The sequence below is a fragment of the Vulpes lagopus genome, chromosome 2 (assembly GCF_018345385.1).
Source record: "Vulpes lagopus strain Blue_001 chromosome 2, ASM1834538v1, whole genome shotgun sequence".
Taxonomy (NCBI): Eukaryota; Metazoa; Chordata; class Mammalia; order Carnivora; family Canidae; genus Vulpes; species Vulpes lagopus.
In genome coordinates this window covers 92425562-92440708 of record NC_054825.1, presented here as the reverse complement: position 1 = coordinate 92440708, position 15147 = coordinate 92425562, and the positions used below count along the sequence as shown (strand labels likewise).

The window sequence follows — 15147 nt, the reverse complement described above, 5'->3', positions numbered from 1 at the left end:
CTGGAACCCTCCAGAGCAACCAGAGTAACACCGAGTGACCAGAGCCAACCTCACGAAAAGCAGAAGAATTGCCCAGCTGAGTCCTGACTAAATCTCTAACCCACAAAAATGTATAAGATTGAATAAAATAGTTGTCGTTCTCAGCCACTGAGTTTTGAGAAGTTCACTGTACAGAAATGGTGACTGGAACAAGAACAAGGTCAATAAGGAATCACTAAATGAGAGGTGAGTAACCAAAAGCCCACAGCTAGGGGAGGAGAATGGAAGAAAACTTGTATAATGGTCTACACCATTTCTTTTTTTTTTTTTTTAAGATTTTTTTTTTTTAAGTTTATTTTTAAAGATAATCTCTACAACCAACATGGGGCTTGAGCTCATGACCCTGAGATCAGGAGTTGCCTCAAGGCAGTTCCAACTGAGCCAGCCAGGCTCCCCTACACTATTCCTTACAAAACAAACACATCAGGTGCCTTGACTAGCCCTTCTATTGAAAAACAACTAAAATGCTAAATATAACATTTTAAAATTATTCTAAATGTACTGATTAGCCAGTAAGAAAGCAAAAAATACTTTGAGGGAAAAGAATAAATGAAGACGAAGCCCAGAGAAATGAAGTAAGCAGAGTACTGAAATTCGTTTTGACCTTGAGGACATTTGCTATGTTAAATGTGGTGACTGCAGGAGGTCATTTTCATAGGTTGGTGAGATACTGAAGACCAGGGATGAAACCTGCCCTAGATAGAAAGTCTAATAAATGATCCTTTTGTTGTAGAGAGGGGCCCTTATAGCATAGCCTCAGTGAAGGGTGCCTAGAATGTCTGATCCCCAGAGGACAGTACACAAAATATCATACTGGTGCTTATCAGGTAAGGCAGAATGAAATCAATCCTGAGAATATAAATCTGTAAGTTGCCCTCACATGGATTTATAGCCTGAATTCATAGCACTAAGGTGGTCTAAAATAACTCACCTTTATATTAAAATAATATTTGATAAAACAGTTTTTATTACAGAAAGCATTTCTTGAACAGAGTCTCATAATAAAGGCTTCATCAGGAGAATGTAATTATTCTACACTTAGATACATCTATTGACACAACCACAGAATATAGGAAGCAAAATGGAATTTTAGAGAGAAGGAAAGATCCATATATGTAGTAGTGAGAGAGGTAACATATCCCTCTCTTGGGACACCTGGGTGGCTCAGTTAGTTAAGTGTCTGCCTTCAGCTCAGGTCATGGTCCCAGGGTCCTGAGATGGAGCCCCAGGTCGGGCTCCCTGCTCGGCAAGGAGCCTGCTTCTCCCTCTCCCTCTGACGCTCCCCCCCTGCTTGTGTGTTCTTTCTCTCTCTCTTTCACACTCTCTCTCAAATAAATAAATAAAATCTTAAAAAAAAAAACAACCAAAAACCAACACTCCCCCCACCCCATATTGGTTTCTTGGTATGGGACCAAGTGGACAAAAAATAAGATAAGATTAAATAAATAAAATAAAATAAAATAAAATAAAATAAAATTAAATTAAATTAAAAAAAGGAAGGGTAAAAAACTCTGAATGAGACTCACAAGCTTAAGTTTCAGACATTTTTAAAACACCATATCCCAGAACTATAGAACATATGCTGTTTTTAAGAATATACATAACTTTTATCATTACTGACCACATACTTTTAAAATCCCAATATTTAAAGTCATACCAGAGTCCATGTAAATCAGGATCTTTAGGGGTGGGACCCAGACCCAGGCATTATCATTTTTTAAAAAAAAATTTAATTAAATTAATTTATTTTTAAAGATTTTATTTATTTATTCATGAGAGACACAGAGAGAGAGGCAGAGACATAGGCAGAGGGAGAAGTGGGCAACCTGCGGGAAGCCCGATGTGGGAACTGGATCCCAAGACCCCAGGATCACACCCCACCCAGAACTGAAGGCAGATGCTCAATCACTGAGCCACCCAGGTCCCCACAGGCATCACCATTCTCAAAGGGCTCCCACCCGGCCCCATGATAGTAATATACAGCTAAGGTTGGAAAAAAAACTGACATCAGAATCAATTATAGCCTTCAGTGGTTGTATCAGAAAAAAAGAAAGGAAGAAGGTTAATGATTTATTTCTTTTTAAAGATTTTATTTATTCATTTGAGAGAGCAAGTGAGCACGAGTGGGGGGCATGAGCTGGGGGGGAAGGGCAGAGGGAGAGGGAGAAGCTGACTTCCTGCTGAGGGGGGAGCCTGACACGGAACTCCATCCCAGGATCCTGAACCCTAGTCAGATGCTCAACTGCCTGAGCCACCCAGGTGCTCCAGAAGGTTAATGGTTTAGAGAGCCCACCTTAAGTTAGAAAAGAATGGCCAAATAAAGCCAAGAAAATTAGGCAAAAGAAGATTAGAGAGCAAATAGCAACCAGAAAACATATTAGAGATGATCCACAGAGTTCAAGGCATATCTTATATTTTCTAAAAACATGAATTCTAGGTAAATTAACAACTTAAATGTGAAAAGCAAAACTATAAATGTTTCAGAAAACAGTATAGCAGAACACCTTAGTGGTTTTGGTATGGAAGAATTTTTTAAAAGAAACAAAATCACAAGCCATAAAGAAAAGGTAGATAAATGCACTGCATTAAATTTAATAAATCTCTTTGTGTCAAAAGATAATCATAAAGAGGATGAAATGTCATAAACTGGGATATATATATATATATATGTATTTGCAATATATATAACTGGAATATATAAAGAGCTATGAATCAACAAGAAATTGACAATGCAAAAGAAAATAGACAAAAGACAAGCACAGAAGTGGAACCTGAATGCCCAAGAGGTATGAAAATATGCTCAATCTCATTAATAAATAATTAGAGCCAAAGTATAAGTACAATGAGATGTTATTTCATAACCACTAGGTTGTCAAGTAAAAAAACAATAAAAACAAACAAAACAAAAAGACTGACCATCATATATTGGCAAGAATATGGGACTATGAGAACTTTTAACCTTCGCTGTGTAAGGGTAAACCAGAGCCATCATTTTGGAAAGCTGTTGACACTGCCTAATTTAGCTGAACATCCCTACATTCTAGGACCCAGCAATTCCATCACAAGGAATATATGCTAGAAAAAGTCTTGGGTCGGTGAACTTGAAGATGATACAGCAATCTTCCTAGAATATAGCCTATACATTTAAAATCTGGAAACCAACTAAATAATTAACAATTGAATAGACAATTACTTTGTGACTTATACATTTAAAGAAGTATTATACTCCAGTGAAAAAGAATAACTATCGCCTATGCATCAACTCAGATTTTTTTGTTGGTTGAATGATGCAACACTCAGAAGTATGGGTGGCTGTACTCTTTCAATCACTTAGACTCCAGAACTGGCAAAATTAAGAAACACATATGAATTGTTTAGGGGCATACATAAGGTGGTTAAACTCCTAAAAAGAAAGGGAATGATTAACACAAAAGTTGTGGTGGTTATTCCTTATGGAAGAGAGGGAAAAGCAATTGAGGGTGTGTGTGTGTGTCTTTTTTTTTTTTAAAGGATTTTATTTATTTATTCATGAGAGACACTGAGGGAGGCAGAGACACAGGCAGAGAGAGAAACAGGCTCCATGCGGGAAGCCTGATGTGAGACTTGATCCCAGGACTCCAGGATCACACCCTGAGCTGAAGGCAGACGCTTAACCACTGAGCCACCCAGGCATCCCAGGCTGTCTTCTTTTTATCATTTAAATGGTACATTTGTTTCATACATTCTCTGTCATGTGATATAATTCACAACTAAAAATTAAAATGCCAGAAGAATGTTTAAGACCTGAGATAGGGTTAGGGTTGAGAAAGAAATGTTATCCATTTTTTAAAAGATTTTATTTATTTGCGAGAGAGAGAGAGAGAGAAAGGGAGAGAGAGAGAGAACACAAGCAGGGGGAGCGAGAAGGAGAACTAGGCCTCCTACCAAGTGGGGACCCCCATGTGGGGCTCAATTCCAGGCTGGGATCATGACCTGAGCTGAAGGCAGACACTTAACCAACTGAGCCACCCAGGCGCCAGAGAAAGAGATGTCATCCATTGTTAACATTAAAGACTGCATCTAACCTAAAGCCTCCTATTTCTTTGTGGGCATCAGACACCACATGAGGACATAAGTGAAGTCTATTGCTGCTGAATAGTGAGGAGAAAGTGCAAGAAGGAAGGCAGATAAAGCAGTGGAAACCACTCAGAATTAAGTGGGAGCACAAAAGGGAAGAGCAGAGGGCTGCTGGTTGAGGGCTGTGATCAGGATAAAAGATACTCAGTGGTGTTACCTGTGCTTCACATCTGTCCGAGCGGGCTCCCAAGGGATACATGTTTTTCACACCCCATGGCAACTTGTTGGACACCTGGACGTGAGGGGTGGGCAGCAGGCAAACAGTAGCTCCCTCTGTCCACACCGTGCTTCACAAGATACCTTCAAGGGTCACCTCAAGGCTGGGAGGGCTTGCCCCCCAATTCCCCCACCTTCCCCCTCAAGCTCCCTCATGCTCCATGAACTCTGTCACTCACTGCACTTGTGTCCATGAGTATACCCTCTGAGTAGAACACAAGGCTCTCAAGGCCAGGCACTCTTCTTGGTCACCTAGGAAACAGCATGGGGCTGGACTTTACATAGGGAGCTAGAGGGGTGAGGGCAACAAACCACACTAAGTAGTTTACACAATTCCTGGTAACTCATAAACTTGACATTTCCTTCAGGAAACGAGGTACCGACTGGCGGTGAGCTTGACACATGGCCTGAGTATCGATATTCTTCATCCCTCGGAGGCTGCCCTCAACCTGAGTGATTTTACCTGCCTTGCAGAAGTCTCCTGCATCAGGACACATTCCTCAGTCTGTGCTCTCCCTCCCAGCCTCTAGGGTCTCTTCCTCACTTTTCTACATACACATGTTTTCCTGCTGCTCCATTGATTATGCCCTACTGTATCACTTACCAACCTTTCTAATATATAGTCAACTGTTCCCTTTCTTTTAGTTCCTTCTTTGTGGGATAAAAGATGGCTCGGTACTTCTTTTATATATAGAAGCTTACAGCCTCCATAATCATGACCCCTCAGGTGACTTCCTCCTCCTATCACTTGTCCATCACAGCCAAGACTGTTGAGGTTGTATTTTATACTTCTTGTCTCCACTAGTCAAACTTCCAGCCACCAGACTACTAAAATCCCTCCTTTTGCCATGTGACTTAACCACTTGTGACCTGACCTTCTTCTCTTTCATAGGCTGTTGGGCTACGTCTTATTCTCCTTTCCCACCTCACAGACATTTCTCTTCCATGTTCTACCACCTTTTGTCAACGTTGGGTCCCTTGGGTGCTGTTCCCAGCCTCCTTCCCTCTATTCTCATTCCAAACATCCTTCCTTTGTGATTTTTTTCCTCTCTGGTTTTCATTTATTCTTATGAGGAAATGATTTTTTCTTTTTTTTTTAATAATTTTTCCATTTGAGAGATAGGGAGATGGGGAGAGAGAGAGAGCAAGAGAGCAGAGGGAGGGGCAGAGGGAGAGGGAGAGAGAATCTCAAGTAAACTCCCTACTGAGCATAGAGCCAGACACAAGGCTCGATCTCACAACCCCAAGATTACAACCTGAGCCAAAATCAAGAGTCAGTTCTTTTTTTTTTTTTCCAAATCTTATTTTTTTTATTGGAGTTCAATTTGCCAACATATAGCATAACACCCAGTGCTCATCCCATCAAGTGCGCACCCCCCCAGTGCCCGTCACCCAGTCACCCCCACCCCCCACCCATCTCCCTTTCCACCACCCCTTGTTTGTTTCCCAGAGTTAGGAGTCTCTCATGTTCTGTCTCCCTCTCTGCTATTTCCCACAAGAGTCAGATCTTAACTGACTGAGCCATCCAGGCACCCCTGAAACAAATGATTTCTGATCTATATCTCCAATATGTGCTTTACAGTGTGAAACCTCCTACTAAAAAGCACAGCATATAATTAAATAGCTAGCTCTAGCATTAAGAATGGATGTGGCATGAAGTTGAGCTGAGCTGAGCTGTTGCAACAAAGACTGCATGGATAGCCCACAAAGCCTAAGATATTTTCTCTGATCGTTTATAGAAAAAGTGTGCTGGCCTTGATATAGATCAATATCTTTTTCACTGTTAACATATCCCCTTATTTTATCTTATCATTTAAATTTTTTTTTTTTTATTTTAAACAGGCTCCAGGCCCAACATGGGGCTTGAACTCATAACCCTGTGATCAAGAGTCACATGCTCTACCAACTCAGTGAGCCAGGCACTCTTTTACGTATCTGTTTAAAATGATAACTTGTATAAATTACATTTTCTAAGGGTAAGGATAAACTATGGCTGTGGGATTAGCCTACCTTCCATCCAGGTAAGAATGCAGACAGGTTACATGTAACTAAGAACTGATTTTTCTGAGACTTAGCTGAAAGAACCTCATTGATATTACTAAATATATCATGTAAGTAGCTTAAGTAACCAAAGGCAGAAGATTGTTAAGCTCTCTGGTTATATCTAGCCTCCTAGGATGCCTGTGTGTGTTGGAGGAGGGGGTAGTGGATACTGAAGCTTCAAGAAGACATTATAATCATAAACAAATAAGGGATGCCTGAGTGGCTCAGTGGTTGAGATCTGCCTTTGGCTCAGGTTGGGATCCCGGGGTCCCAAGATCAAGTCCCACATCGGGCTCCCTGAGGGGAGCCTGCTTCTCCCCCTGCCTGTCTCCTATCTCTCTCTCTCTCTCTCTCTCTCTCTGTGTGTGTGTGTGTGTATGTGTGTGTGTGTCTCATGAATAAATTAATTAAAAAATCTTAAAAAAAAAACAATAAATAAAATCATGGCTAAAACCACGAGGGTCCTTGCCTTGTCTGCAGGTGTTAACCTGGCCCAGGGCTTATCTGCTCGGCGATCGTAGTCGGGAGAATCCGTGACTTCCACATACTCATTAAACCGCAGGATCCTTCGAGCCTGTAGCTCTGCCACTGTGGGTCTCAGGCTTAGCTGCAGGGGGACAGGGAGAAAAGGACAAGTTCAGGAAACCATTGACAGCCTCACGGTGGCAAGGTTTCTATAGAAAACTTCAAAGTTATGGTTAAATAAGGTCACTTGCAGATATCCAAAAGGAAAAAAAGAAGTCAGTAGCATCTTGGGAGTTTCTAATGAGAACCAGAAAGCAGCGTGCCCTAATTCTGAGACTATAAAAATCATCATTGTTAGATAGGTCACAGGCTTTGGCAGCCATCTGCGTTATGCTGTTTCCCCCCACTTGCCTGGCATTGTCATAAAGGCACCTGTCATCCCTGACACAAGCAGCATGAAGCAACACAGACACAATAGCAATCCAGATATAGGATGGCTAGTTTGGAGACTGAATTGTCCAGACAAAAGCACTGTTAACTTCTAGAAATGAGAGATCCATTCCTATTGTATTAAACCTCTTTTCAGAAATGCATGAAGTTATGACCAAGAAACGGTCCAGTGAAGGGTGTGCCTAAACCCTCCTTCTTCTGTGAGAGACTAGGGACCAATGCTCAGGTTTGACATTACCCTAGCTGCAAAAGCTGTTCTGCAGAAATTCACAGGGGCATGGAGGAGTTCATTCAGTGGGCCACAATGGCTTAAAATAGGCTGAGACGATTAAGACACTGCTAATAACTTGGATTCCTCTTATGGTCTTTGTCAAATTCAAATTTATAGTTATATTTAATCCACTCGGCCCTGTGTATTTGCTCTCCTTTGCCAAGCCCGAGATTAAGAAACATGGTTCTGAGAGACTAAAGAGTCCTGGCCCCTGGCTGACAGGCATCATCTACTCTCTGCTCCTGAGGTTCATGCTTTTGTGGCCTCTCTCATTTTGGGGATATCACAGGTTCAGGTCTCTGCTTTACCCATGGGGTCCATTTCCTTTTCTATCCATCTATGCCCTGTACATATAGCCGGATCATCCACTGTCTAACTAGTCCTCTTTGGAGCGGTTCCTCATTTGCACAAATTCAATTTTTTTTTAAAAGAAGCACTATGACACACAAAAACGATGTTTTTGTGGTATATATATATATATATCTCCTCTTCCCTGAGCCTCAGTCTCCTCTTGAGTAAAATCGGAAGCTGAACTAGGTCAATACTCTAACATTCAAGTCTGTCAAGGACTCTTACAAGGCCTGGGTCTACACATTGAGTTCACTTGAGCTGGGGTATGGCAACTATGGCTCCTTCTAACTTCATAGAGCCCTGGAAGGCAATGGGCTAAGGGAAGAACGATCTAAGTGATTCTCTTCTGCTTTTAGTTGTTGTCCAATCTCTATTGCTAGCTTCTTACTGCCTCTCTGGGGCAGGTGGGGCTAAGGAGGTAGAGAAACCATTGCCTCTGGGGAGTGCCCAAAAGGCAAGTGACCAAAGACCATATGGGTCAAAAATTCTTCACCCAGTCTTGCCCTTTAGGATTGCACTACTAGTGCTATGGAACATCCCGCATCTATGACAGAGAGCTCTGTAGAGTGGAGGCAAGTGGGAATCAGGGATCAGGGATCAGGGAAGGCTCTGTTGCCTCCTGGAGGGGCCCAACTGGATGGAGAAAATATTATTACGTATGGCAGGGTTGAGCCTGGAACATTGAGGAGGGGCTATTGCTTATCTGTAGCTAGTAACTTAATAGCCACCGAATGTTAGGGGAACCCTCTCTAGCAATTACTTTACAAAATCTTTTTCAGCTTGATCCTAACTTGACAGTTAGGATCTTTGAAAAAAAAAAAAAAAGAGGTTGATGAATGAAGGATCTTTTTCTCTAAAAATCAAAACCCAAAACTCTCAAAACACAGTCTCCAACTTCTCCATGGGAATGGAGAGTTTCTTCTACCTGCCTTAGAATGCTTTTGCTGTGGACTCCCCCAGCCAGCCCAGATAAATGTGGGTCAGGTCACACACTTCACTATAGATGTCATATTTTACTCATCCTGGCTCATCCAGGTGTGAAGATAGATCTGAAGAATTACTGAATAAAGACTTATCATTAAATATAATGAAATGTAAACTCTTATAGTGCTTAATTTTCACAAAGACTATTGTTATTTCAACACAGAAAATAGTGATGGACCTGGTATCAGATTTATATTTTGACGAATGTGTGGAAATGATGGTCTGAGTCTTGGAGGTAAGCCACTTGTCAATGTGGATATAGCACTGCAGCAGGCAGGTTGGGTGATCAAGTTCACTTAAAAATTACCCAGCTCACATGGAATAGTGGCAGATCTTCAATTTCATATTTATTTAATATTTCTAAGACTGCACAGAAAATGTGAGCATTTCTGCAAACTATATATTGAAATGTCAGTAATGGTTATCTCTGAAGAAAAGCCATTTGTGTGATTTTCTTTTCTGCTCCTTTCTGCATTTAAAAAATTTTTCACGTAGATTTTATGTTATTTTCGTAAGTAGTAAATATAATTTAAGATTTCCGATTGTTAACTTTTCAAAATTAGCATAGCATGCAATTGTAAATATAAACATAATTCATATCATATGCATTACATTGATTTTCATGTCTATGACTGGTTAGTAGACTAATAGGAATAATTATTCCTCAATGTCAGATTTAAAGGTAGAGAGCTGATTTGAACTTAAAAAGGTAGAGATCTCAAAACACACATGCTCATTAACAGTTTCATTACCTTTCTGCTGAGTCTGCGCTTAAGTTCCATTTTTGCTTCTTGTTCTTCTTCTTCATTCTTTTCTGTTTATTAATGGGGGTGAGAGAGGAAAGGTATGAAGACGTAGTTACTATAAATGATTTTACAATCAGAAAAGCATATCGGGCCACAATCATTTGACTTAGACAGTGATCAAACACTCCAACATCTTTAAAAAGTGGTCAAAAGATTTTACAGAAAGATTGAGCATTAATTTATTACTTTTTCTCCTTTATAGGATTGGTTTCTTTACAAATTGTAAACTTTTTAGTGTCCTGACTTCATACACTATTCTGAAAAAAACTTACAGGACTGCCTACACTCTGATGAAAACCTTTCATTGCTGAACATCTTTAGGGCTTATAAGCGCAATTTATCAGAATTCAGATAAAAATTTACTTCTGAATCTAGCCTTCACATGAAAATCTGAGACATATCAAAAGAGCAAATTAGAACCATCTGATGCATGTCTGAGTTGATTTCCATTCAAATCCAACCAAAATACTTGATTTGTCTGCTTTGGTTTCCACAGAAGCAAAATGCAGTCATTTCTTTGGACTCTGCTTTCAAACCAGAATGTTCTGAATGGGGTTATTATGGTGTATGGTTGTTGGAGATGATTTATTTTCTTGTGACTTTGACTTTCCAAAGTCTTCTGTTTCTCTAGTACTTCACCAAATGGTACAGTTTAATGAATGCTGTCCAATGGATGGGATTAAGAGAAAAATTACCAGAAATGTTAAAGAAATGAACACCCCTTCAGGCTTTAATGGTTGCTTATTTCATGAACGTCTCTCTATTGCTTCCAGGAGCTCATTATCTGTTCAATAAGTCCGCAAAGATTTTACTTCTCGGACACCAATGCTTACAAAAGGTTACCTTTTAGAAGATGTTGTTTTGAAGTCTATTGAAGGAACATCACATGATACAAAGGCTCAACCGAAAGGTTGAAAAAAGGAAAGTCTCTTCTATGAAAAGATAAATTTATTTTTAAAATTCAAATAGACTTCTTAGCACTAAGGTTGTTTTCATCACAAATGAAGTATCAATATTCAATATTTGTACCAACTGTATTTGTTAGCTGAACATGCTAAATTCTCTATTACTTTTACTTATCTGGATAAGGAAAAGTTTCAACACTCTTCCAAGACATTAATTTTAATTCATAAGAAAGAGGATGATCTGTCTGGCTATTTAGACAAAGAGTAAGCATAAACTGAAATCACCCTGCAAGATAAGAAACAACCAGTTAGTACGTTTCAGTAAGTGCCTGCGTGTCAAACAAATTTTGTTATGATTCAGGTTTATTCCTATGAAAACATAGTAAGTTTTTCTAATTGCTTCACAAAATATATATCCTTTGGTATTCTTAAAATACATCCTTAGGGTCAAATATTTACTTTATATGACTTGGATAAGGCATGTAGGTTATAAATTATACATAAGAGATGAGAGCCAAACTTGTGGTTCAAGTGATTCAAACTAAGGCTTTACAAGGTCAGCCTATGATGATATTACTAATAAAAAGGAAAATATAATCCTCAAAGCATTTTAGTCAATTCCTCCTATCATATCAAATATGACTCAAAGCCAACAAATACTTTAATTTTTTAAAAATATTTTATTTTTTCTTTTCTTTTTTTTTTAAGATTTTATTTATTCATGAGACAGAGAGAGAGAGAGAGAGAGAGAGAGAGAGGTAGAGACACAGGCAGAGGGAGAAGCAGGCTCCACGCAGGAAGCCTGATGTGGGACTTGATACCTGGTCTCCAGGATCATGCCCTGGGCTGAAGGCAGATGCTAAACTGCTGAACCACCCAGGGATTCCCCTATTTATTTTTTCATGAGGGACACAGGGAGAGAGAGGCAGAGACACAGGCAGAGGATAAAGCAGGCTCCCTGAAGGGAAGCCTGATGCAGGACTCGATTCCAGGACCCTGGGATCACGACCTGAGCCAAAGGTAGATGCTCAACCACTCGGCCACCCAGGTGCCCTGATAATTTCATCTTATTAAGTACCATGTACACCTAGGTGACAGCACATTACCTCTTCAAAAAAAGCAAGGCCAACTGCAATTGAGGAAGTAAAATAAACAGGATTTTACAACTTGGGAATTCTTTTTTAACATCAGAAGCTGACTTATGTATTTCCATATTTGAAATTGTGCTTTTAAAGAAGTTCAAAAAGGTGAGAAGTGGAGAGAAGTCAACATGGCTTGTTATTCTGCATTTCTTTAAATACTTGTAGAATCTCTTACAAAGAATCCAGGTTAAATCTTAACTTAGTTTAAAAAATTCACTGAATTTTTTTTTTTAATGTTTCCTTTGTTCGTTTGCTTAGTAGAGGGCCAATTATAAAGCAGGACATAAACCTTTCTGGTCCCTTTAAACAGACTGGAGGGATATTCATGTAGGAAGTGACATGGCTCATTGGAAAATCTTGCCTTCCTGTAACTCAAGAGAGCCGGACTTGGCGGGGAGGGGTATTTTAAAACAGCCACAGGAAGTGTTTGCCATAAACACACAAACAATACATGTGGTTTAACAGCCCTGGGCACTACAGGAAACCCCCAGGTTAGCAAGTGTTGCCCAGAACATTTTACAGATGAGCTAAAAGGAGAAGAAAGAAAAGCACCAAAACATCAGCACCTGGAATATTATATCTTGAGTCATCGATTTGGAAAACTAGGTTAAAAAAGTCAAATATTTTTTGTGGATTTGTTTCTCTTTTTGCTGATTTACATATTTTTCTCTAACGGTGTTTTTAACAAAAGAAAATGCATTTATAAACCTACTTTGAAATGCATCAAAAAATAACATGGCTCAATGGAAAGACAGATATATGATAAAGCAAGGTGTAATAAAATGTTAAAAAAAATAGGGGCACTTGACGGGATGAGCACTGGGTGTTATTCTGTATGTTGGCAAATTGAACACCAATAAAAAATAAATTTATAAAAAAATATGTGATACGATGTTAATGGTAGAATATAAACAGTACACCTATGGTTTTTACTGTAAAATGCTTTCAACTTTTCTCTATATTAAAAAAAATTCAAAAAAAATTCTGTGCTGTGAGGAAAAATACAGACAGCACTCAATGGCTTGATACGTCTTTTTCTCTATAGAATATATAGCTGGAGGGGCATCTGGGTGGCTCATTGGTTGAGTGTCTGCCTTTGGATCAGTTGTGACCCTGGGGTCCTAGAATTGAGTCCTGCACCGGGCTCCCCTACAGGGAGTCTGCTTCTCTCTCTGCCTATGTCTGCTTCTCTCTGTGACTCTCATGAATAAACAAAATCTTAAAAAAAAAAAAAGAATATAGAGCTGGAATTACAGTCACAGCTAAATAGATCTGTAACTTCTATCCTTATCCTATAAGAGGTGTTCCACGAACATCTCTTTACTTCATAGGCAAACGCTGACCTTTCAAGCACCAAAACTTACTTTCTACTTTTAACAATATCAAGGAATTGGTTCTAAAATGTACAACTAAATGTAACTATATGTTCTTTTAAGAAGCCTAGGTTCCGTAAAATAGGAAAGTGATGGATTAAGGTGTATACTGGGAATGAAATACTAAGAAATAAAATGTGTGCTGTGGTCTCCAATGAAAGTGATCGGCAGTGACTGCCACCTGACTCATGTTTATTAAACTAATGGTAAGCTTGGATTTGACAACTCCTGAATGAGTTTGTGCTGTGAATGAGTTCCCTGGACTGTCAAGAAAAGATGACCTCGTTAAAATAAGTGTCCTTAAAAAAAACCACACCATGTCACACACAGACTTTCCTTTAAATAGTCAGTCATAATTGCTTTTGAACAAAAGCTGGAGATGAAATAAACACAAAAATGAGCAATTGGTGTGGAAGAACCCAGAGGCAAAAAGGGGCTGAATAAAGTATTGTAATCTATGCTGTACAGTTCCCTGGGACTGCTCAGTAGAATGCTCTGGATGACCTCCACCAGTTCTCTTTTCTGCTTCCCTTGGCCATACAATATTATGTCAGGAGATCATAAGCCAGTTATCAACCTCTCCAGACTGGAAATGGGTCTTTTGTTTCCAGAATAAGCATGGTTAGATAAACTAAGAAGGAAGTAAGAAAAAAGCTGGAGTCAAATCTGAAGTTGACTTTGGCGTTTCCCTCTTCCCTGTACCTCCAGGAAAATGGGGTATAGAAGCCAAGACAGCACTTAAGATCAATGTGTGATATATTTCTACATCTATGAAACAGTTCCTCAAATAACTAAACACCAGTGTGGCTTGGCACTAGTTGTCTCACCGAAGAAGGAAAGAATTACCCAGAATTTGCTCTTCCTTATTTTCTAGGTATTGCATCAGGCATCCAACAAGACACAATCTTTATGTTTTGGGTGCTTACGGTCTGCACTTGAGTTTACCTAAAATTTAATTCAATAAATATTTTCCAGAAATCTATTATAAAAAACCATGAGCTTAAAAAAAATGAGCTTTTCTTGGTTTTGTGTTGTCAAAATTTGATATTGCTTTCATCTGTTCTCAGAAAGCTAAAACACAATATTCTTTTCTTTTCTCATCATGAGTTTTTCCATCTCCATACTAGCTCTTTTACACACTGATGGTCACTTGAGTCCTTCTTTGGGTTCTCTTCCAGTTTTTGGTCACAAACAGCCAGAACAAAACATTCCAAGGAAAGAATCCCATAGACTGGCAGTTTCCCTCACTGTTCAGTCCTCAGTGTTGGGCTTAGTAAGAGCAACTATAGTATAAAGATGCCATTAAAATCTTTCATTCCTTTGGGAAAGAAAACGACTCAGATTGAAGAATGGGGAAGATCCAGACAAGCCAACTTGACTCTAAAACACTGATTGAGAAAGATTTCCCACATGCCACTGGCTCATTACTATTGTAGTACTATCCGGGGTTCTGTCCATCCCTGCTCTTTGATATTTGACGCAATTAAAAAAGCTCCTTTGAAACTGTGTAAATAATCTTTAAAACTGAAGCTAGGCTCAATTTAAAAATATCCATTACTTAACTCACTGTGGTTGGTAACCACATTGATACACTATATAATGTCAAACTGCTTCTATTAGTTTTATAGCTTTAACATACGAACTCCAATGAAGTTCTACTGGACTAGTGAGTAAGAAGTGAAGTCAAAGAAAACAGGGGAAAATAGAATAGGAAAATAAAGTAGGAAAATGAATGGAGAACTCCTTAAGGGTTGAGAAATTATAAATAACTCAAGAGGGAAACAGTTATCATAACAAAGGAAAACGAAAAGGACTAAAAAATTTCTTTTACCATAATTCTGTTTTAAATTGAGTCATTTGTTAAACCTGGCAACAAACTGTATTATTAATAATAATATAGGAATGTTTGATTTATTTCCTGGTGGATTCTTTGGCCTTTTCTTTGACATTTATTTGCAAGCAGACTAGAGCATTTTCTTCGATTTA

The 15147-nt window shown here is 39.1% G+C and overlaps 1 protein-coding gene across 3 annotated transcripts in view; it reads right to left on the bottom strand.

The window, feature by feature from the left end:
• Positions 1 to 15147, bottom strand: part of PHACTR2 (phosphatase and actin regulator 2) — a 124735-nt gene that overhangs the window by 20277 nt on the left and 89311 nt on the right. For all 3 annotated transcript variants that reach the window (XM_041736597.1, XM_041736608.1, XM_041736603.1), the window contains 2 exons: positions 9688 to 9749; positions 6884 to 7021 (listed from right to left, as the gene is read on the bottom strand). In XM_041736597.1, the coding sequence (XP_041592531.1) occupies positions 6884 to 7021; positions 9688 to 9749 (200 nt within the window). The remainder of the gene's footprint in view (positions 1 to 6883; positions 7022 to 9687; positions 9750 to 15147) is intronic.